The sequence below is a fragment of the Lepisma saccharinum genome, chromosome 4, assembly GCF_977018435.1.
Source record: "Lepisma saccharinum chromosome 4, izLepSacc3.1, whole genome shotgun sequence".
Lineage (NCBI taxonomy): Eukaryota > Metazoa > Arthropoda > Insecta > Zygentoma > Lepismatidae > Lepisma > Lepisma saccharinum.
Genome location: NC_139232.1, coordinates 45,394,237 through 45,419,724, shown reverse-complemented (window position 1 = coordinate 45,419,724; position 25,488 = coordinate 45,394,237). Strand labels below are relative to the sequence as shown.

General features: G+C 39.2%; 1 protein-coding gene and 1 non-coding gene across 4 annotated transcripts in view; one reads left to right on the top strand and one right to left on the bottom strand.

The window, feature by feature from the left end:
* Nucleotides 1-25,488, bottom strand: part of LOC145986437 (deoxynucleoside triphosphate triphosphohydrolase SAMHD1-like) — a 130,056-nt gene that overhangs the window by 59,317 nt on the left and 45,251 nt on the right. For all 3 annotated transcript variants that reach the window (XM_083120454.1, XM_083120455.1, XM_083120453.1), the window contains exon 6: nucleotides 21,529-21,794. In XM_083120454.1, coding sequence (XP_082976580.1) covers nucleotides 21,529-21,794 — 266 coding nt within the window. The remainder of the gene's footprint in view (nucleotides 1-21,528; nucleotides 21,795-25,488) is intronic.
* Nucleotides 22,167-22,240, top strand: TRNAT-UGU (transfer RNA threonine (anticodon UGU)). The gene has a single exon. It is a non-coding gene; the product is annotated as a tRNA-Thr (tRNA).

Below are 25,488 nucleotides of genomic sequence, written 5' to 3'. Positions count from 1 at the left end.
AGTGATTTGCAGTTATCTTTGAATGATTCGAGTAAATATGATATTAAAATATTTACGTATTTATTATTAGTATTTTATTTCATAATAGCTATTAGACAATAACTTCACTCAGTGAGAGATAAATGACCATCTCTCACGAGAGTAAACAGACAGGACAGAGAGTGGCGTTCATTTCATTGGAATACTAGTGTTGCAGTAAATTTGAGGTTGGGAGCATGCACTAGCCAATTTTTATAACGTTCACCAATGCACATGTATGTTTCACTTCTTTGTGATAGTATTCAATATATATTCCATTTGGTTGGATTCTTCTTGATATCTAAGAATAGTGCAATGTCATTGTAAACGTATGTTAACTTCTGCGAAACCAGTAATACGTCAGGATGATAAAAGAAAGCCTTTGTAAGGACTGCTACATTCAAAAAGGTGAAGTGAGCCAGAAGAGTAATAAAATTTCAGCAGCATATTTGCAGTCTAAAGCTCTTCTTGTTTATGCATGCGATTTTTGTTCGATGTTGCAGTCCATGCAATTTCTGTCGCATGTTGTAGTGAGATACTTTGTTGGGTGGCGATATTCGACAAAAATCGTATGTATCAATGGAACATATTTGTTTCCATGTTCTTTCAGTTTGCCCAACAAAATGCCTTACTACGACGTCCGACAACTATCGAACGGCGACACTTTACAAGTCCCCTTACTACTCCCATACGGACAAGAAAAAATGATAATTCAATGCATTTTCCACGTAATATTTAGAGGCTTAACCTTTACTCCGCCGATGATACCAACCATATGGTATCATCAGAGTAAGGTCATACTGGACGGATTACACCATATGGTATCATGGTGCTGATTACAAAATGTATGTGCTTCTTGGACCTTCATACTCTTATGTTTGGGTGGAAACTATGACACAGTCTGGAGCAAGCCTGGGAAATTCATATTGATGACCAACGTCCCCCCTCTCCGCAACATATCCATGCCACATTTCCGAACAGAGTTTCACATTTTGGCTCATTATTCAACTTGTATGGCACCCAGGAACATGAAACATGTTTCATTCTCTTGAGAAATGTCCATTCTTTGAAAAGAATGTAGCAAACTCCAGATTTTTGTTTTCTCAATTGAAATTCGGGGGTCGCAACCCCCAAACCCCCCTTCCTCGGTACGGCGTTCTGAATTGTACACAGTTGCATGCTATGATGTTTTATCTGCAAAACAAAACATATCCGAAGTAGATTGCTCCCTTACTGCCAGAGTTATAACAATTTTCCTCCAAAAATGCAAATTACCTATTTTTCGTAAAAAAAAAAAATCACATTTTGGCTCATTATTCAACTTGTATGGCACCCAAGAACATGAAACATGTTTCACTCTCTTGACAAATGTCCATTCTTTGAAAAGAATACTAAAGTTCGCGCCTTCTCCCAAAAATAGTAAGAGAAGAGGGAGCAAACTCCAGATTTTTGTTTTTTGCATTGAAATTCGGGGGTCATGCCCCCCCCCCCAAAGCCCCCTTCCTCGGTCCGGTGTTCTAAATTGTACACCGTTGTATGCGCTGATGTTTTAGCTGAAAAACAAAAGTTATCCGAAGTAGATTGCTCCGATAGTGCCCAAGTTATAACAATTTTCGTCAAAAGAGTGTTCGAAGTCAATGAAGACGAAATTCCCTGACATTTCCCTGACTTTTTTTGAAACCTGAAATTCCCTGACTTTTCCCGGTTTTCCAGGTCTGTCGCCACCCTGAATACGGAAAACAAACAAACGCCGTCGGATCATTCTTCATCAAGACAATGCCAGCTGTCACACATCTCGTCTAACAACCGACTTTATGAACAGTCAAAAAATCGAATTGATGGGTCATCCACCGTACAGTCCTGATTTGGCACCCAATGACTTCTTCTTGTTCTCGAATGTCAAGAATAAATTGCGTGGACAACGATTTTCGTCGGCGGAAGACGCCGTTGATGCGTTTAAAAACCATATTATGGAGGTGTCTCAAGAAGATTGGAAAAACTGCTTTGACAAATGGTTCGAACGAATGCAAAAGTGTATTGACCATAAAGGAGAATACTTCGAAAAACAATAAAGCAGTTTTCAATGTCAAATTCCTGTTTTTTCATTGTTAGGCTCAAAATATAAATAGTGACCCTCGTATAACGAAGCTAGAAGAGAAGAAGAACTAATGAACACACTATATAAACTGATACATAAAAATATGGAAGAAGGAATGCCATACAAATGGAGAAAAAGTATCATATATAAAAAAAGAAGCTATCATGTAATAATTATGGAGGTATTGAGAAGATGCATATCACATCAAGTTGATTTTATTTATTTATTTTGGGATTACCGCTTTTTGCAGTTTTTCCAATATCAATGTACTGTACACAATTTACATTTTTTATTTTCTGTGACTGTTACTTTAAAACTGGTGATCTAGAGACAGGGTAACAATGTTTGCCAACAATGCCTCAACAATTACATTGAGCTTCTATGGTGACAAGTACCAACATCGTTGACAAATTAAGTCAAATGGTATGCACATGTTGGGGTGATGAAGACTCATCAGTTTAAGCATCATTAATGCAAAAACGCCAAGAAAAGTAGGCATCATGATTAGTTTGAGCATCATTAATCCTAAACTGCCAGGAAATCTGGCGTCATAATTAGTTTGAGCATCATTAAATGCAGAAACGGCGTTGAACGTGAAGAATGTACACAATGGATGCTAAGGATGGTCCATACATCGAGACGAATGGCTAACCACAGGCGTCAGTGACCTGTGACCAAGCACTGAGGCATGCTGCCATCAAGCTCCTGATAGGATTTCTAGCATCACCAGAAGAACAGCTGGAGTTGAAATGACACGTATCAGCTGGTGACGAATTGGAAGAAGATGCCACTGAGCTAGCAATTCATTCCCAAAGAGATATTCTTGACGTGTAGATGGAAGACTGCACTGATCTGCCCTCTGAATAATATTCAACACACTTTCTTAATTCCGCTTACTGTCGACACAACAGCTAGTGTGGGAAAACTTTACCAACCATTACAAAGGAATTTCTTAGCAAACTACTGGTCATCATGAGCTATCACACTGGCCAATTACAACATTATGAAGAAACGCTGAAGAATGCTGGAATATTTTCTCGGATACTACTTACAGAGTCTGAAAACATTGTCTTGTTACTGTATTGTCATGTAAGTTTTATATTTCTCAGAATAAATCAAATCACAAATTATGATGACCATTACAAATTTGTAGTTTAATATATTTTATTTACATTTTGTTAAATACTCGAATTTGTTTATATCTACGCAGAGGCATGGAGAACAAATTTCACTTACAGCTTTTAGGCTAAATTATGTTACATGTTTTAAAATATTTTCACATTTCAAATATCTTGCTTTTCATCTAGTGGGCCATTCCACAGTAATATTTTCCAAGTGGAGGCCCATTTACAGATGAAAGCCTGGGGCCTGAGCCTGACCCAGATAGTCAACTGTAGAAATACAAAAACAAAAATGCTGTTACAGCATTTGAATTCGTTTTCTAGTCAAACAAATTCAATTTTCAAAATAAGCATTTCATTTTTAAATGAAGAAACCAACATATTAGCTTATATAATCTGAAACTGCTACTGAGGCATCAATCTGTAGTAGCATTTGTGTACATCACAAAATTGGAGCAATAAAACTAAAAGACTACATTAGAAAATTTTAAATTAAAAAGTGTGTTGACCAATTTACTTTTCTCAATGTTGTGTAAGGTGCTGCCACCTAGGCAATCAAAGCTGCACTATGCCAGTGCCTGGATCAGTACGTCCTCCGACCCACACCTGTATACCTTGCTTATCTCTTGCTCCGGCTAGCACGGCTAACACTACACTCAACACATGCCATTTTACTTCTCATGCATCATCTTACAAATTACTATATCAACTAGTAACATTGTGAAAGAAAATCTATATTTTGATCAAATGTAGAACAGAATTTTCTTCATTCTTTCCAGATAATACGGGAAATTGCAAATACCTGTCAATTAAAGGGCTGTTGCACTTTCGTGGCTGAGAGCTATGCAAAGAGATAAACTTATTATTATTATTATTGTTTTACTCTCATTAGCAGCACCGCAAGAACATTATGATTTGGTGCAAGAGGGTACAAAGTTCAACTTCTATATTACATACTACACATACACACACATGGGCCACATAGCTCTTAATTTTAAAAAATAAAATTTCCGTTACCTTGTACTGCCAAGAAAAGAAGCAATGTTCGCAAAATAATTTGGAATTTGAAAAAAAAATGGCTATTTCTTCAAGGTAGATTTTAACAGATTTTAAAAATGTGCACAATCCTGTGAAATATAAGCTCTACCCTTCATTTAATCGTCTTGCCCTCATTTTAAACAGTGTTTAAATTGTTCAATTTTCCAAGACCATAAAACAAATGAGGTAACTAGCACCACAAAGTAGTGCTTTGATTTATTTTGGAAAGGAACATAATGTTTGTAGACGAAATAAACATTTTTAGTATTTAGCTGTTAGAAACTAGATTCTTTAAATGGCAGTCTTGCATGCATCAAAAAAATTTGAGGGTAACAATGCTGATCAAAGGCTTTAGGGTAAAGTGACCGGACATATTAGCTGGAAGAGTTTCTTCTTTGAGTCTCTATTCCGATTTTTAAAGTAAAACGGGATGTCAAAATGTGCCTTTTTGTGCAAATGAATTTAAGTTTTTTTTTGTTTTAAGTTCACTTTATGTACAGATGAGCTAATTGATATTAGACCTACAGTTTAAAGTGGGATCCGAACCACTGTGCAATGTGCATCCACAAGCTTATGACAATGATTTCTCGGCATATAATTATTGGAACAATACACCTTTTGCTATGACAAATAATCTGTAATTCTAAAGCACTGCTTTGTTGGAGTGCAGTGCATATCGCCATATTATGCAAGTTATTTATACAGTATTTATATATTTATTTAGTTTTCAAACCTAAGTATTAAAATGTGTACATTTTGCATGTTGTTTTGTTGTTCTAAAATCTGGTCACTTTAATATAGGGGGTACTGTACCCCTTTCCAAACAGTGTACCTCTCGTTTCTGGGCCACTATTTATTATTAGGGATGGACGATATTGGAAATTTGATATCACGAAATATCGTCAAGAAAATATCGTCTCCACAATATATATCACCAAATATTGTGATGATATATCACTGACATGACATATATCACTAAAATATCATGATGATATATCACCAACATGATATATATCGCCAAAATATCGTGTCAGCGATATATATCACCCAAATATCGTGATGACATATTGTCTAGTTGATATTGTGTGGAAGATATTTTTCCATGTATTTCGATATATCGTCTGGACGATAGAGTGCCCAACACTATTTACTATATACTCTAGAGAAGGTGGTAGGAGCGGAAACTACATGTGTCAGTTTGTCTTCGTCATTGGGGTCAGGTGTTGCATATGAGACGCCAGTTATGATTCATGAAGGAATGTTACTGGTTCTCAGTTTGCACTAAGCAAAACGAAGGAAGCGCGTGAACTGAAAACACAACAGTTTGCACAATCTCATTCCTTGATAAAGCATTGTGAGGATGAAACTAAATTCAAACCTTATTTTCGACACATTGCATTACAGTATTACAACCTTCCATTACAACCTTTCAACACACATCAGATAAAAATGCCAAATTCATAAGCGCAGACATTTCCCACTTCTTTTACTAATTGCTCAGTTGGCGTGATCCATATATGAATGTCATGAATCCAGTCGACGATGATCTGAACAATTTTTCTGTAGGAGTCAGTGATATCTTTACACAGGGCTCGAAATGGAAAATATAATGAAAAGGAAGTCTTTACTTTCGTTAACATCGATGTACAAATTAAATGGGGGGATTCCCCCACTCACAAAAATGTTATCCCGGTAAAAAAATATTTTTTATCCCTGCCAGGGATGTTTTTATCCCCCTCAAAGATGTTGAATTAACTATGTAACAAACACAACTGAAAAATTATTCGTGTATGTTAATGTCCAGTCATCAAAGATTTCCCTGCGGCCTTGTGGTTTAAGGCAGGGTTGTTAAAGGTCCAGGAATTTTAAATAAATTCAATTCTGGTCCAGGAGAGAAAATAAGCAAGCGTAAATGGGTTCTGGACTGTAAAGAACCTTTTTATGTGTAAAGTATTTCAATTCGGTGCAGGAACCTCTTTTCTCGATTAATTTAAATATGGTCCAGGAACCTTGTAATGATCCAGGGAAATCATACTCGTTAGTATCACTAATGTTTGTTTAATCGGTGAATATGTAACCATAGTTATTATGTTCAAAGTTATTTTGTTTACTTGTTCAATGTTACATGTGTTAATACCTGCTTTGATAATTGTGTCTATCAGTAGTGATTTATTATTATTCTCTTAATAAGGCCCTGCGTGGTCGCAAAGAATATGTATTATTTATCTGATAATTGTATATTTACGTTTAGCACACGTTTAATATTATATGTATTTATCGTTTGTGCCTTGAACACGTAGTTCAATCTACTGCTGTAGAGATGGCCTTGCCTGCTCTAGCACGGTTCCACGTAGTTCGCGTGAACAGCGCTACTTGAACCGAGGCTATATAACCAGCCGCGGAGCAGATTTTCTTCAGTTGGCTTTCAGGTCGGCTTACGATAAGATTTCTCTTACCAACGGACCTGGAAGAAGGATCACTCCGCTCTTGCGAGAGTCCAAGCATCCTAAGGAAGGAAGATGCACTCTGCTCTTGCGAGAGGCCAAGCACCCTAGAGAAGTTGTCCTCCGCCTGCGGGCGAGAGAAGCCGCACTCTGCCTTCCAGCAAGAGAGGTTGAACTCTGCCTTTGGCAAGAGAACCCACTCCACTTTCGAGTGAGAGATACCCCACTCTGCTTATTGGCGAGAGAGAAAAACTCCACTTTAGAGTGAGAGGACCCGCTCCGCTTGCTTCGAGAGGTTTCCTCCCCCTATCAACCTGCGGCACCCCGTCAGGGTAGTGTGGCATTGGGTTTCTAGGCAACCACCCAGAAGGTAAAATTACAGGTCAGATAAGATACTACGGTTATCGTGAGTGTGACCTTAAAATATGCCCCTTTGTTCCCCAAAAGCCAACAGTTCCCTGTAAAAGCCTGCAAATATAGAAGTCGGCGCTAGTAAAGGACTGCACTTCCTGACGTTTGTTGGAGCTAAGGATACGACCCCAGAGGGTAGCAGCAGCAGTGTATCTGTTCCCAGTTTACGGCAGTTTGCGGAAGCCATTCTCCCCCCCCCCCTTTCCTTTGTGTGGCAATATATTGGCCAAGTGAGTGTAATATCCTACACGGGCGTGTGCTAAACTTACAACGTTTACAGTTGCATAAGTGTATCCAGCTACATTCATTAAACTTTCTCTAACATTGGACAGTGTACTTATTCCCAAACCCTGAGTGAAATAGAGTCTCATACCACCGCTGGAGAAAAGGTTAGCATAATGGGTAAAACTTTGCAGAGCATATGGTGCTACTGATTGGTCGTGGTCAAGTTAGTAGACTTGCATCCCGCTGACGTGCTCGTGTATGTGTAGTAGGCACCCTTTCTCGAGCAGAAGGTTGCAAAGTTAATTGGCGCCATAACGTGGGGCCCGTTTGTGAATGTAGTGTGAGCACCCTTGCAAAGTTAATTGGCACTTACACCGTGGGGCCCGAAGTGTGTATTACGAACTGTGAAAGTTGAAAGTTATGAACCTAAGTTAAAACATGGAAGGTGATAAATCAGGGAAGAATCTCCGAAGTAGATCTAAGAAAACAATGGATCTAGAGACTGAATTTGCTTGCTGTAAGAACCAGGGAGAGCAAAAGGATTAATTCCAGTGTAGCCAGTGTCATAAAAATTTCCATTGGCACTGTGAAGGTAGAGAGATGACTAATATAACTGAAAATGAACTTTTGTGTCAGTCGTGTTTGTCAATGCCTGCTGTAGCCTCAGATCCTGAGCCTAGTTTCTCTACTCAGACATCAGCAGCTCCAGGCTTACTAGAGTGGTTGATGAAGGATAAAGAGGAAAGGAAAAACGAAAAGATTGAGGAAGAAAAACAGCGAAAGAAAGATATTCTTGATGTAACTCGCTTGATTGAATCACTTGAAGAGAAAAGACAACTTGAGAAGCGAGAATTTGAAGAGAAAAGAAAACTTGAGAAGCGAGAATTTGAAGAGAAAAGAGAAATTGAGAAAAAGGAATCAGAAGCTAGAAGACAAGAAGACTTGGAAATGATTCGCAGGTTGGTGGAAAGTCAAGAAGAGAAGAGAAACCAAGAGAAGGAGGAGGATGATATAAAGCGTAGAGAAGAGTTACAGTCTCTATCTGGACAACTAGAGATTCTGAATTCTAGATTACAACAAATTGGCAAAATAACTGAGAAGTTAGATGTGCATGTTAGTGAAGCTGTCCAAAGAAAGATAGAACCTTTAATGGCTTGGCAAAGTGAAATTAATAAACAAATTGGTTCTTACTTGGAGCTGGCTCAGGCTTTAGCTGAGAGAGAAAAGAATAGTGAACTTCATGAGGAGAAGGTGAGAAATATTAAAAACACAGTAGAGTCCATTCAAGCTTCTGTTCAAGTGTTAAATGACAGAACTGAAGTCATAGAAAGAGAAGTCCAAAAACAGCATGAAGTTATTGAGGTTGCCACTTCCACTCTTCCGGATGAAGTTGAGAGGACAACTGTAGATAAGATTAAAAATCTTCAAGTACAAAATCAGAAACTGGAAATAAGCTTGCTTAAGACGAGAATTACAAGAACAAACTGGGCTATTTGTTAGAAGAGTGGACGACTTGCAGGTGCAGTTCCAAAATTTAAAAATTCAACCTGAGCTTACTCATGGGATAAGTTCTCACTTAGCGACTCCAGATAGAAGCTTAACTCCCGAAGCAGAATCATTTGAACTTCCAGCTATGGTGCGAAACCCATTCTGTATTACAGATAAAGACCGACTAGAACGAAGAAAGAGGCCTCGCGATGGTGATAGTTCAGATGAATTCCCTCCAAGGAGAAAGTCGAACTTTAAGATGCCCAGGATGGCAGATATTGCACATATACCTAAATTTAAAGGCGATATAGAGGCACAATCTGCTGAGAAATATCTCTGAGAGCTCAATGTTAGCTTCGAGCTCATGCAGGTACCAGAACACTATCGGCTTGAATTACTTCCCCGAGTTTTTACTGGAAAAGCAGAACATTCGTTAGCAGGCAACATGGATAACTTTGTTGATTATACCGATTTCTGTGATAGGTTCAGAGAGGAGTTTGCCTCTAAGAAAGCTAAGCAAAGACAATTGGCGGCTGTCAGAAATCGAAAGTATTCTCGCTCGGTGTATGAAAACATGGAAAGCTTTGCTTGGAGTGTTTACGCTGCATACAGGAATCTGGCGGATAATTTCAGTGAAAGTGAAGTTCTTAACTTAATTATTGGACAATTGTCTTATCGGATGAGAAGTCTTTGTCTAGCCCATGCTCCTAGGACAGTGTATGAACTAACTCAGTTTTTGAAAGACTTTGACATCTACGATGAACCAGAGCCCTGGAAAAACAAAGAGGATTCACGAGTAAAGGAAGTTAATGGAGCTAAAAATTTTAAAGTAAGGAACATCGAAACTAGACCTACTGGAAGAGAAGGCACTAATGGCAGGCCTTGGAGAAATAATAAAGGGGGTGCACGATATGGTAATACTCGAAATGATGGTCAGAGAAATGCTTTCCTAAGAAACCGTAACCAAGGTAGGAGGTCACCAGGACCTAGAGAAAATAACCAAAACTCTGATGTTCCTAATTCTACTAGACCAAATCCTCCTCGAAACTTGGAAAGGCCTCCTGAGATAAGAGAAGACCTGACATCTGAACAGGAGGAAGCTATTGATATGGCTCGTGAGTTCCATCAGAATCAAAGGTCACAATATTGTCAAACAAACTAGGACCTTGTCTTCTTGCTTCGTTCCCATTTAGGCAAGGGGCTTCGAAGGAACGACTAATTTCAACTACAAGAGATGTTCAAGAGTTACAAGTTAATTTCCAGTTAACAGAGACAGAAGAAAGTTGGTTACAACAAGAGTTGAAATCTGCACGTGAGTCCAGAACTAAATACAGATCTCCTATTATTCAGGCCAAACTAATGGACATTTTGGTGAATTGTGTTATTGACACAGGTAGTGAGTGCTCAATCCTTAGTCATTCAGTGTGGACTAAGTTAGTGGAAAAAGTTCCAGGCATACGGATTCTAAAAGTACCAGAGGTAAGGTTTGGTTGATTTCTCTGGAAGTCACAGGAAACGAGTTTATGGAAGTCGTAGTGTTGAATTGGAAATTGGTGGAATGAATTTCAGCACAGAAGTGTTTATCCTCAGAGGTTTTGGAACGGACCTTCTATTAGGAATGCCTTTTCTTAAGCAGCATGAAGCTGAGATTAGCTTCAAAGATAAAAAAGTAATTTTATACTTCGGAAGGACTCCTGAACATGAAGAGGGAAATCCCTTAAATATAGATATAGTACGCTACATCCAAAGGATCCAAGAAGAGGATGATGAATGGATGAATAGCCCTGAGGACCTCAAAGAGAAGGTCGAAACTATAAATATATTGAATGATTCCCAAAAGCCGGGGTTGTTTGAAGTATTGCTACGCTATTTAGAGGTGTTTTCTGAAAGACCAGGAATGATGGAAACTGCTGAATGTGAAATTATGTTGAAAACTTCTGAACCTGTCCACCGGTACCACTTTCCAAGAGCAAGCCTTTGGAAAAATAATTAAATCTATGGAAGACTTGGAATATCATACAACCTTCCGTCTCTCCCTACCCGAATCCTTTACTGGTTGTCGACAAGCCTGATGGAAGCGTAAGACCGTGTCTAGATTTTCGGCAGCTCAATGCTATCATGATTATACCAAAGAGTTCAGTTCCACCCATTGACGAGAGTCTTCAAAGATTCAAAGGTTCTCGATATTTTACAAGTTTAGACCTGTCTTCAGGATATCTACAAATTCCTTTAAAACCTGAGTGCAGAAAGTATACTGCCTTTTCTTATAAAGGTCGGCAGTACGAATTTTTGAAGATGCCTTATGGCCTGTCTAATGCTGTCTCAACCTTTGTTTCGGTAATGCATAAAGTTTTTGGCCCCGAGACGGAAGAATATCTAACTGTATACATTGATGATCTTCTAATTTTTGATGCAAATTTCCAATCTCATTTGAGACATATTGAAGAAGTCCTCCATAGATTGGAAGAAGTGGGTCTCAAAGTTAAATTAAGAAAATGTGATTTCGTAAAGGGAGAACTAGTATATCTTGGACATCTCATTTCTGGAGACACAATTAAGGTAGATCCCAAGAAAAACGAAGCCATCCTTAAGTTCCCTCAACCTAAATGTAGGAAAGACGTTAGAAAATTTTTGGGATTGGCCAACTGGCGAAGGAAGTTTATTAAAAAAAATTCGGCAAAGACAGAACCACTCGTGCAGCTATTATCCAAGGTTTGTACATGGACTTGGAGTCAAGATCAAGAAACAGCTTTTAACCAGCTCAAAGAAGAATTAGTTAGTGCCTCAGCCTTAGCTCAACCCAATCTGAACCAAGAATTCTGCATTCAGAGTGATGCCTCTACTAAAGGTCTTGGTTGCATACTGTTTCAAGAAGAAGGAAGTGAAAAAGCCATCATCCAATATGCTAGCCGAAAGCTAAAGGATAATGAGATGCACTATTATATTCACGAGTTGGAATGCTTGGCAATATTATTTGGGGTAAATAAATTTGAAATTTATTTAAAAGGAAGACACTTTAAAATCTACACAGATCATAGAGGTCTAATTTGGCTACAAAATTCGAAGAACTGGAACTGTCGCCTTACTAGATGGTCATTAAAATTACAATCTTACTCTTTCGAAATAATTTACATTAAAGGAAAGGATAATGTAATTCCAGATGTACTCCGTAGGTATCCAGCAGAGGATAAGCATATAGAAGAGAATCCCAAGTTTTTTCATGTAAATTACATATGGCAAGAACGAGAAGAGCTAGAGAATGCTGGGAATTGGACCAAAGCACAAGAAACTGATAATTTTTGTCAGCCTATCATTAAGCTTCTAAGCCAAAACTCCCAAGATGACTCTCCTCTAGAGGCCAAGTTGCGAAAATTATACCAAGTTCATGGAAACTTATTGTTCAGAAAGACTTCTGGTGACGAAGTTTTGTCGAAATTATGTGTTCCTGAGAAATTTAAAACCAAAGTTATAAAAGACAACCATGATGAGCAAGGACATTTTGGGTTGGGAAAAACTCTTAAAAGGGTTAAACTCCGATACTTTTGGCCAAAGTTAAAGCAAGATATAGCTAGGCATATCAGAGACTGTCTTACTTGTGTTAAACTAAAATGGATAAGTTGGGCATTCTTAAGGAAAAACTCCACATTAGTCAAAAGGAGCCTCATGAACTATTGTCAATTGATTTAATAGGTCAATTACCTATCTCACAAGGTTATCAGTATATACTATCCCTTGTGGATGTAGGTACCAAGTTCGTATCAGTTTATCCATTACGTCGTGGAACTGCCAGAAAAGTAGTAAATGTAATGGAAAGAGGTTTCTTTACTCATTTCCCTAAAGTAAAAGCCATCTTATCTGACAGAAGGACTCAGTTTACGTCACACATATGGAAGGAATACCTTGATGGTAAGCAAATCAAATATTTCTTCACTACAGCTTACCACCCCAGTAGTAACTCCATAGAGAGAATGAACCAAGAAATAGTCAGACTGTTAAGACTGTTTTGCCATAGTGAACATCAGCGTTGGTCAAAACATTTAACAGACATTTCATGGTTGCTGAACAATTCTGTGTCAGAAATTACTGGATATGCTCCTTCGAAATTATTCTTTAACCAACCCGTGCCCAATGAAGTGCTGGACCATTTCACCTGGCCCAATGACGAAGCTGACCCTCAAATTACCAATTGGAACCAAAAGTTATTTCTCACTCAGACCCGTGAGAGAAGAAAGTGTGAAAAGCGCAAGTTTAAAACTAAAGGACATGCCCGGGGAATTATGCGAAAATGACTTAGTGTTAGTGAGAAATCACAAGCTTAGCTCTAGAAAGACTAGAACTATAGCTAAGCTTATCGAGGTGTTCATCGGCCCTTTCATTGCCACTGACCTTCGAAACAACACTGCCTTGCTGGATCATCCCAAGATGAAGCAAAATGTGGATCGAGTGAACTTCGATAATCTGCGCCTATTTCAGTGTTCCCCGGAACGGAGAAGTGAAATACTAGGGGAGATCAATGTGTGTTAAGTGTTCAAACATTTTTCAGAAATTTTGAATTTGAATGAATTAAGAAGTTGAACTTAAAATTTCTTTAAATTTTTTCCCCAGGAGAGGGGCATTTGTAATGCTCCTGGGAAATCATACTCATTAGTATCACTAATGTTTGTTTAATCGGTGAATATGTAACCATAGTTATTATGTTCAAAGTTATTTTGTTTACTTGTTCAATGTTACATGTGTTAATACCTGCTTTGATAATTGTGTCTATCAGTAGTGATTTATTATTATTCTCTTAATAAGGCCCTGCGTGGTCGCAAAGAATATGTATTATTTATCTGATAATTGTATATTTACGTTTAGCACACGTTTAATATTATATGTATTTATCGTTTGTGCCTTGAACACGTAGTTCAATCTACTGCTGTAGAGATGGCCTTGCCTGCTCTAGCACGGTTCCACGTAGTTCGCATGAACAGCGCTACTTGAACCAAGGCTATATAACCAGCCGCGGAGCAGATTTTCTTCAGTTGGCTTTCAGGTCGGCTTACGATAAGATCTCTCTTACCAACGGACCTGGAAGAAGGATCACTCCGCTCTTGCGAGAGTCCAAGCATCCTAAGGAAGGAAGATGCACTCTGCTCTTGCGAGAGGCCAAGCACCCTAGAGAAGTTGTCCTCCGCCTGCGGGCGAGAGAAGCCGCACTCCGCCTTCCAGCAAGAGAGGTTGAACTCTGCCTTTGGCAAGAGAACCCACTCCACTTTCGAGTGAGAGATACCCCACTCTGCTTATTGGCGAGAAAAACTCCACTTTAGAGTGAGAGGACCCGCTCCGCTTGCTGCTAGAGGTTTCCTTCCCCTATCAACCTGCGGCACCCCGTCAGGGTAGTGTGGCATTGGGTTTCTAGGCAACCACCCAGAAGGTAAAATTACAGGTCAGATAAGATACTACGGTTATCGTGAGTGTGACCTTAAAATATGCCCCTTTGTTCCCCAAAAGCCAACAGTTCCCTGTAAAAGCCTGCAGCTATAGAAGTTGGCGCTAGTAAAGGACTGCACTTCCTGACGTTTGTTGGAGCTAAGGATACGACCCCAGAGGGTAGCAGCAGCAGTGTATCTGTTCCCAGTTTACGGCAGTTTGCGGAAGCCATTCTCCCCCCCGCCCCTTTCCTTTGTGTGGCAATATATTGGCCAAGTGAGTGTAATATCCTACACGGGCGTGTGCTAAACTTACAACGTTTACAGTTGCATAAGTGTATTCAGCTATATTCATTAAACTTTCTCTAACGTTGGACAGTACTTATTCCTGAACCCTGAGCGAAATAGAGTCTCATACCACCGCTGGAGAAAAGGTTAGCATAATGGGTAAAACTTTGAAGAGAGTATGGTGCTACTGATTGGTCGTGGTCAAGTTAGTATACTTGCATCCCGCTGACGTGCTCGTGTATGTGTAGTAGGCACCCTTTCTCGAGCAGGATGCTGCAACCTTTTTTTCCGGATTAATTTAAATACAGTTCAGAAATTTTTTTCCGGGCCAATTTAAATACGGTCCAGGAACCTTTCTTCCGGCTCAATTTAAATACGGCTCAGGAACCTTTTTTCCACATTAATTTAAATACAGTCCAGGAACATTTTTTCCGGATGAATTTAAATACAGCCCAGGAACCTTTTTTTCAGCTCAATTTAAATACGGTCCAGGAAACTTTTTTCCGAGCAAATATAAATATGGTCCAGAAACCTTTTTTTTCGGCTCAATTTAAATATGGTTAAGGAACCATTTTTCCGGGTGAATTTAAATATAGTCCAGGAACACTTTCTTTGGATTAGTTTAAATAAGGTCCAAGTACCGTATTGATATGAAACAATACACAACCTGGAATGAATTGATTTTGTGTGAGAAAAAAATGTTTCGGTTTTGTTACAAAACCCAATAGAACCGATTAGAATGTATGTGTTCCTGGATCTTTAACAATCCAGGGGTTGCCAAGTTCCAGGAATTGTAAATAAATTCAATTCCCGTCCGGGAGAGAAAATCAGCAACTGTAAATGGGTTCTAGACCATAAAGAACCATTTTATGTTTAAAGTATTTGAATTCAGTCCAGGAACCTTTTTTTTCGGATCAATTTAAATACAGTCCAGGAACCTTTTTTTCGGATCAATTTAAATACAGTCCAGGAACCTTTCTTCTCGCACAATTTAAATTTGCTCCAAGTTGCTTATTGTTTCATGAAACCTTTTTTCAATGAAACAATACACAACTTTGACGGAATTTAATTTGTGTGAGAAGAAAGGTTCCTGTCCTGCAGCAGAACTCCATAAAACCCATTAGAATTTATGGGTTCCTGTACCTTTAACAACCCTGGTTTAAAGGAAGACACCATTATGAAACTGACCAACCTCACCAAACCGAAACTTAGGTTTTCATGTCATAGTGTTGATCTTTTACATGCATTTTTAGGTAGGTTAGGTGGACGTAAAGTTCGAACTTAGCAATAGAAAATTGGTTAAATTTTTGGTGTTTTTAGTACGATAGCTCTTTTTATGTAAGAGTTTGGATTTTCTTAGAATGTAAATATAGCTAAGTGTTCCTAAATTACGTTTAAATGTTATCATAAGATGTAATGACCTAGGTTAGAAACAATGTTCTAAGGCAGTCGTTCCCAAAGTGTGCACTGTGGTGTCCTGGGGTGCCATTGCTGGCTTACAGGGGCACCGCAAAATGATTCAATATTTTTACTGAAATGACACTTATTCCAAATATGTGCTCATTTAGTACTTTTTACACATAAAATGTTTCTGAATTTGAAATACGGATTTGATTTTTAATTGATCGATTGTTATTGATTTGGTGTTTTAAGTCCACTTTATGCACAGTAAGGCTAATCAGGACTGGACCTACAGTTTAAAGTGGGATCCGAACCACTGTGCCAAGTGCCTCCACTGGGTATCGAACCTGGGACCCCTTCATTACAAGGCGACGTCGCTACCACTGCACCATTGGGGAGGCCAGGTTTGATTTTTAACTTAAGTCAAGCAACCAAACCACACTAACTGAGTGTTACAATTGTTAGATAGGTTGTCTAAAACCTAGTAAACAACCACCGATACATACATTATCCCTTCTTTACATTTCACATTCAGTGATTTATTGTTCTTCTTTTCGCATATCCTACTTATTCGTAAAAAACTGTGTTCTGAGATTTTAGTTGAATGTTGTCACATATTTGATTCCACTCGGACAATTAAAACAAATCCCCACCCTTCCTTTTTTCCTTTCTGAACGATATCCCTCACATTTTCTACCAAATAGTGGAAAGCAACTTTTTTAAAACTTGGTTACGAATGCCTTATTTTCAAATTCGATTATTTTACGTTGCTTGTCTACCCATTCGGTTAATTGCAACGATGAGAATGAATCACGAACCAGCGTTCAAACTTGGTGTGCAACTACTCCACCGGAGGATGGATTTCACACCAATGGTTGTTACACACTGTATTTCCTACCGAATTAAGAGAAATAGTTTTTCTTGTATGTACGCATTGCTTGCATTGTAGAATTCTTTTCCTGTAGTTTACGGTTATTACAAGCATAAGAAAACAGTTTTTCGTTGTGAGGTTTCAGGAGAACTCACGCTCCCTTCATCAGATATTTATTTTTAAAATAAAACGTCACAACGAAAAACTTATGCTTGTAATAACTGTAAACTACAGGAAAATAAGAATTAAGAGAAATACAACAAATCTATTTTACTATTTTTAACAGCATCGAGTTAAAGGGGATGAAGATTATTTCATGCATTGGGCAGAGCGTATAGAAGGAATAGTGTGTGCACTCCCTGAGTTGCCGTGGTCCACCGCCTAGATGGCAGTGGTGACGTTTGAGACTGCGCGAAAGATGCTCGCGTTGCTTACATAGCTAACTACATAAGAAACAAAAATGCATGTTACTTACGTTTGGAGAAGAGATCAGCAGCTGGATAGTTTGGAGAATTTCGGAGGTGATTTTGCTGTCTTCGAGGCACTCAATTCCTTTCTTATCTCCTTGGTGCGGAAGAAAAATTGACATTTCAGATAGTGAAATACGAGTTTAGGTAGCGTACGCAGCACATGATCTTCACAGCATCCTAATTGCGAAGTTTTTACAGCAATTATATTTAAATTGTCCAAACACTCAAAAAATATATCACCCCATAAACTATTAGCACATGATAATTTCTCTGCAACAACATCTTCCACTCGTAACAGCACATCATAAACACTTTTCGATGCATAGGTAAGGTATTTACAGCTGTCACCCGAACCATAGTCTTGGACAGGGGCGCCGACTTGTCAAAATTATTGGGGGGGGGGGCCTCTGATCACTGAAATAAATTAATGAATGAATCACTCTCCCTTTTTTAAGTTTTGGCCTCAGTGTTCGGAATCTCATAAAAGCCCATGAATTCCTCGAAAATATCAATTTTAACAATACTCATAATTACATACTTAGTATATAATAATAAGTCATGGGTTTTGCTGTCTCTGGTCATAGCCCCCCCCCCCTGAAAGTTGATAGTTTAGCGGTCTCAGCCCCCAAAAGTTGATGGTCTAGAACATTTCAAATGTGAATTTAAAGTTAAGTTCATCCCCATGGAGTCGGCGCCTATGGTCTTGGATTAGCGTAAGTGAGGCAGGTACGTTAGTTGGTTCCCCGTGCAGAAAAGTTGTACACAGTTTACAATGTGTCACTTTTAAAATATACCGCACTGTGTATCCTGCCAAATGATACACCAAGTATTCTTTACCAACACTTTGTTCATTTAAGTACGGTATGTTGTTTTCCCAGTCCGGTATTTGAATTTCATCTTCAACAATGGACATTTTTCCCCTTATTTTATTTTCAGGTTGCTTCTTCACCGAAAGATTTTTATTTTCGGTTGCTCTTGCCAGAGTTCGCATTTCATTAACAAAAGACGTCAGAGGAGATTCAGTCCTGTATTCACAGTTTCCGCTCGAAAATAAAGCAAGTTTTGCTGGTACGTAAATTGATTGCACATATGTAAGTGCAGAAAATCCACAGTGGAGGGATGATCATCACAAGTGAACGACCGCAATATACCACAATGGCGTTCTAGAGGATCTTGATTAAATTTTCCTGTCAAAACGTACTTGTAATTGTTCTTCCACAAATATTCGGACACTTCTAAAGTACTTTCTAAAGTCACTCTTAAGGACTCTAGCGTTTTTTTCTGAAGCGAAGGAATTTCGATTATCTCTAAGGACAGCATTCCATTTTATTAAAGTTGTATGTGCTTCTGATCCTTTATATATTGCCTGTGCAGGAGTCATATCCAGATCTACAGCCGGGTACGAAACACGTAGGCATCTTGTAGTTTTCGCTCGCTGCTGTCTCAAACACAATAATAATGAGTTGAACACAACACAAACTAGTCACAACAGATCAATCACAAATCTAACGACACTAAACTCAATAACGTAACAACGTTGTCATTAATAAAAGTACACAATGTTATTCTAGCACAACAAAACACAACGCTCTACATAATGCGCGGCCGCACTGCAAGCAGAAGACGCTCGTCGCAAGCGAAGGTGCTGCCAGTGTTTCGGTGGGGCACTGCTCTATTCACTTGGCTTACGGGAAGAAACCGAAGTGCGCACACTTCCTCTTCTATACGCTCTGCATTGGGTTTCAGGTATATGGGTCAGTATGGCAGTGATATATGTAAAAATGCATATTGTGGGTAAACTATTGCATTCTATGTGAAACAGCACTTCACACTGGTAGGGTTCACCCTCATTTGGAGTTATATTACCTGAGCACCTAAAAAAAATGGTGTAGTTCTGAGAATAGAAGTAGTTAATATGATGCTTTGTTCTTTTCTTGTAAACCAGTTCGATACATGAAAAACACAGGGTGGCCACTCCAAGACCATGATAAAATTCAAGTATAACTCCCGGTTTTCAAGGCGAACTCTCCAAAAATTCAAAGGTCCAAGCAGATGTTTTCCCCATTTTAACCTTACACACCTACACACATGAATATACAACTACATAGACACTAAAGTTTTCTATATTGCACTAGACTGTTTTAATCATTATTGTAAAATCACAAAATAATGAGAAATAGACAGTGAAGGCACTGGGGAAGGGAGGAAGGGGTACACGCAGGGTTTACCTGCTTCATTGGTTCAGCCAATTCCCTGCAAAAAAAAAACAAAAAAAAAAAAAAAACATGTTGAACATTAGGATGTTTACGTAGAAATTTTCAGCGAAAAATGCAGGCTCGACCAGGTGTGCCTAATCTACAATTAGGATGTTTATCTTGATCTTACGTTTACTGTAACTCTCGTATCCCTCTTTATACTATTTCTAATGACAAAATTTACCAGAAGCCTGTTCCGTATACCAGTAAACCTCTCCCTCCCCTCTTCTTTGCTTTTACAGCAGTCTCATTCATTCACCATGCGACCTTGAACTTCCGCCTTATGATAGGGGAACAAGCGCACTATTGCCAAACTGATAAGTCACTAAATGCTGCTTTCTCTAGTTTTAACACATTCTAAAAGTGTGACTGAGGTATATTTTTCTCCCTCCCTCCATAAAAACGTATGTGGAGAATTGAGAAAACATTGCTCAATCACTGTTCACACTTCTTTACCCACGCTTTTACGTAATCCTTCCTAGTATTGATTGATTGAATTGATGTTTTAAGTCCACTTTATGTACAGTAAGGTTAATTGGGACTGGACCTACAGTTTAGAGAGGGATCCGAACCACTATGTGCCTCCACTGGGTATTGAATCCGGGATCCCTTGATTACAAGGCGACAACGCTTGCTTGGAAAACTTTAATTTCTTCTTGTTTGGCAGGAAAAATGCAAGAAGAATTTGCCAACCTGTGTTATCCGATACTGGATTAGTAACCAGTGAAAAACAATTCCAATCTCCCCTCACAAGAGCTCATTAATCTGAAACTGCTGTGCTCGGCTATGCAATAATTTCATGAAGCAACCTTTTTTATATATCTATAATAATACAGGTACCTGCAGAGGAAATATTGCTTGTGTGTCCGTTACAATACAATAATCCTTCCGCCCTTCCTTCTGCAACGTGATTCAGGAATAAGCATGCTGCTGATTGAAAAAAATGAATGATGTAGTCCAGCTTCTCCTGTCTTCAACGAGTGCTTTATCTTTAAAATGCCCAGGACCTTCTATTCCGCCACCTGTTCATTGGTGCCAGTCTGTTTGGAGGGAGGCTGCTTCTGGCACCAGTGTTATGTCTGGCTGTTCTAAAGAAGTCGCTTGATGGTATCGCTTTTGACAGCAATGACTCATTCAACATAAAGAATGAAACTTTTCCTTTTTGTCTTGCCTTCTGATAAACAAAACCATAACTCTTATCTTGCGGATAACACAAGAATAATCCTTTTGAACACTAGTGCCAGTGGCATGCCCAGGATTTTCAAGGGGGGGAGATTACATATCCATTTTTTTCCCTCCCTGAAGGCATACTGGTAATGTTGTCACCTTATTATCTAGGGGTCTTGGGGTTTGGATCCCACTTTAAACTGTAGGTCTAGTCCCGATTAGCCTTCTGTGCATAAAGTGGACTTAAAACCTTTAGCATACAGAACCTCATGCGTCTGTATTTCAGTTGAAGCCAGGCACCTTTTAAAGTGTACACTTTTCAAACTTGCCGCAAAGTACAAAAAAATCGTAGATGGAGAACTAATCGTCGTAGAGATGAAATTGGTTTTGTTTTCTTTCTTAAAGACAGGGCTTTTAGCGGAAGTAAAATTTATACATTGTGCCCTCCCAATTATTAGTGTTACAGGAAGGAAAAAAAAATTGAACTTTAAAAAAAAATGGCATATGGCACACCCCTGTGCACCTCTCAATAGAGCCAAGGGGATGAAAAAAATGTAGTATGTAGTGATGGTACATTCCTACAATCATGCAAAGTTTAATTGAAATCACACTGATACTTGTTCAGTAAAAAAATGGCATTATATAAAGTGGCAGTGTTGCCAGCTTCAAGACAATGAAAGGAATTTTATATGGTACCCGGATTGGTATTGGTTGTGGTTCAAAGTGATACTGGAAAACTTAATCTAATCATACTAAGTGGGTTGCTATTTTTTGATCAAATACAAATACATTTATAAATAAATTCAAAAATAGAGTACTTACATTCTATCAATAACCTTTGACACCCTGTGCTGATAGGCTTGGTGATGTAGTTTTGCACGGCCCAGGAACATTTCATGAATATTGTGAGCTTCTTTATTTCTGAAGCAAATATGCTGTTCTCCTCCAAGTTCTTCAATTTTTTCGACTTTACAGAACTCCAAAAGACGTTTGTAATCAAAAGACACATTAATATTTAGATGGAGGCCATCACGTAAGAAATAATCCCACTTATCCACATCAATGCCGTTAGTTTTATTGGCAACTATCTGAAATGACAATTAAATGAACTAAGCAATTAATCATAATGTTATTTTTATTTCAATTACATTAGGCCCATTATACATTAATGAAACTGAGTTGCTGAATCTAATAAATCAACATTCATAATATAACATGTAAAATATATTTCACAATAACCTCACCAAACCACACCACTTATTCTCAGAAACTCTGTGTATGTGCCTATACATATGTACGTAAATGTAGAGTAAGTATAAACAGGGTACATAAATTATAACTTTATATTCATTAAAATAATACTGCATGAAATTACAGGATATTTACAGGAATATCAGATATATAAAGTTATGTGCGGTTTAACCTACACACGATATGCTTACATCACATACTGAGAGAGGGCCTCCCCATGGCGCAGTGGTAGCGTCCTTGCCTTGTAATCAAGGGGTCCCGGGTTCGATACCCGGTGGAGGCACAAGTGGTTCAGATCCCACTTTAAACTGTAGGTCCAGTCCCGATTAGCCTTACTGTGCATAAAGTGGACTTAAAACACCAACTCAAACATACTGAGAGAGTATAGATTAACCCTTTTGCCATGGAGAACATATGAATACATTTTCCTCCCTCGAGCTCAAATCTCAGGTAACGTAAATATACATTCTTGGTTTTTGAGTGCTTATGGGAACGTGTACGCGTACATGTTTCTATGTCATTCATTGATTTTTTTTGCTGCAAAATTTGACATTTCGGTTCATAACTTTCCTGCTTGATATGGGAGCGCAAATGCTGTTCCTTTGCTTTTTTTCTGCTTGTCCACGTTGTGTGTGTGTGATGTGCATTTTTACATCTGGCACAGTAACTAAAAAAGCTGCTCCAGGATGCATGAGCAGATACTCTCCCAGGATTATATTCAACGAATGATTCTGGGTCTGAACGTGTAGAGGAGGACACAGAAATTGGTGTCATTCAATGAATATTTAGAAAAATAGATATATTGAACATGATTTTTTAGAGATTATTTAATATTTTTTGCCATGGCAACACTGACACTTGAAGAAAATTACGTAAGTTTTTGTAGTTATACTGTAATGTGTAGCACTTTATACGTACACAAATTTTAAGGTCTGTACACTACTTAGTAACAGAGTAATGAAGAGAGAATAAAGAAACAAAAAATATAGATTTTTAAATATTTTTTTGGGATGGCAACACTGACGCTTGAAGAAAAATACATACAGTTGTTGTAGGCTATATTTTAAACAGTAGATCTTGTATTTGTGCACAACATTTTCTTCCTGTATGGTATGTACAAGGGTCGTTCAAGGTTGACCGGGATTTTCGTAAGTAAAAAATCGATGAATAGCCGGATCATGATGAAACGTGCGGGTGACGTTATGTATTCCTTCGCGAGTAACTTTCGCCCGTCGTGACGTATTTCACGCATGTGCAGCAGTTGCAGCGAACATGGCAGCAAGCAGTGTGTCTGTGCCTGTGAAGCAGCGGTGTGTAATCAAATTTCTCGTGAAGGAGAAAGTGAAACCAGCTGAGATTTTCAGACGATTGCAAGCACAGTATGGTGAACAAACAATTCAACCCCAGAGACCAAAAGACGCAGCATGGAGTGGCGGCATAAAGGTTCCCCGCCCCCCCAAGAAAAGCAAAACGCAGCCGTCCGCTGGAAAGATCATGGCAAGTGTCTTCTGGGACATGAAGGGCGTTATCCATGTGGATTTTCTGGACAAAGGGAGCACGATTAATGCCCAGTATTACTCCACATTGTTGAGTGGTGCTGTACGAAAGTCCATTCGCAAGAAAAGACCTGGGATGTTGTCTGGAAATGTCATTCTTCTCCATGACAATGCCCACCCTCACACGGCCAATGTGACAACAACAACTCTGGCCGACATGCGCTGGGAAGTTCTGCCCCATCCCCCCCTACAGTCTGGATTTAGCCCCCAGTGATTATCATTTGTTTGCACCCCTTAAAGACCATCTGGGAGGGAAGAAGTTCACGACAGACGAAGCACTGCGGAGCGATGTCCTCCAGTGGCTACGACAACAACCAAGTTCTTTCTACGCCAAAGGAATTCGGGGGCTGCCAGAACGATGGCAACGGTGCCTCGGCGCGCACGGAGAATACTTTGAAAAACTGACATAGTTTGGTGTTTCTTCTGCTACCTATTTCCTCTGCAGAAATAAAAGTCCCGGTCAACCTTGAACGACCCTTATAGTAACAGAGTAATAAAAATGAATGAACAAATACATTTTTAGAGATTTTTGGGAGCTTGAAGAAAATTACATAAAGTTTTTGTAAGGTACATTGTAAACTGTAGTATTTTGTATTTGTACACAAAATTTGAGGTCTGTACAGTTCATAATAACAGTAATTAAATTTCAGAAAAAGAGTCCAAAATGGTAGGTCGATTGTGATATTTCCATTCCAGTGCATATGTGCCGAAAAGGTTAATCTGTTCCATTCAAATATATATATATATACAGTCAACTCTCGATTCTACGACCGTGGGTATAACGACCCCCTCGAAGTAATGACCCTTTTCTCGGGAACCATGAAACATTTAGAAAAAAATTGAAAAATTTGGAAAAAAAAGTTGAAAAGTGGAAGGAAATCGGCCGAAAAATGTGTTGTTTTTTCCCACTCATTCCCTTCACGAGCGCTCTACCGCTCACAATTGGGTCTGATCCACCACACCATGCTTGAGTGATATCCAATAGCACTTGACCTCTGCCCTCCCCTCCCTCAGCGCACCAATGTTATCCCGCACCCGACGGCTGCTACCCAACGTGCCAGGCTTGTTTTGCCACGCTTTCTCCTGGATATGCGAGAAGAGAAGATCGAATGTGCTTGGATGTTATTTTAAATCGACCTTGACTTGTTTCCTTGTCCTAAGAGCTGCTGAAAACTCGCAGGTGAGGAGGGGGGGAGCAGCCCGAAATGACTGCTGGACTTGCAGTCTTTGCCAATGTGTATGGCAGATCAAGCTCTTTCATCGATAAATACACCACCTTGAGATATAAGATCGCAGAAATGTTCCAAAATACAGATGCGTGGCGTATGGAAGTCTGGCCCATCTGTCCAGCTCCGACCTAGATTTCAGTAGGTTCCCGTGAGTGAGCAACTCTCGGCCTTGTAGCCGACAACTTCCAGTAACAGCCTTCATTCAAAACGTGTTCTTTGTTCCCTGCAACACTTCATAAAAAAGCGAAACTGTTAGGGTAAAAACACAGTGTGGCACAAGGACACTTGCTCATTGAACGGAGCCCGGTCAAGCCATAAAAATGTCAGGATATAATGAATGAACCAGATGTTGGACAGGCACCTCGAACAAGCCCCTCCCACTCAAACTAGTCCCCATTCTTTCCGTTGAGCGAAACTCTGTCAAAAGAAACTGGGAAAATGAGGAGGGTGTCTTCCACGAAGGTGAGAAGTGACCTTGAGTGGACCAATCACAGAACCTTCCACTTGAAACAACAGACCCAAGATCAAACCGTGTTTCATCCTGGGAACATCTTGCGATGAGCGGGGCTCCACCATGTTTTTCCCCATTTGACTCCACGGTTTTGAATTACTGGAAACTTGTCCCTGCGAGTTTCTGGCAATTAGCGATGAGGGATGTGCTTCACTGTGTTTTTATCCAAAGAGATAATCAAAGCCACATAGGCGAACTAAAGATCATCAACCCGCTTAATGTGTTGTCATCCAGG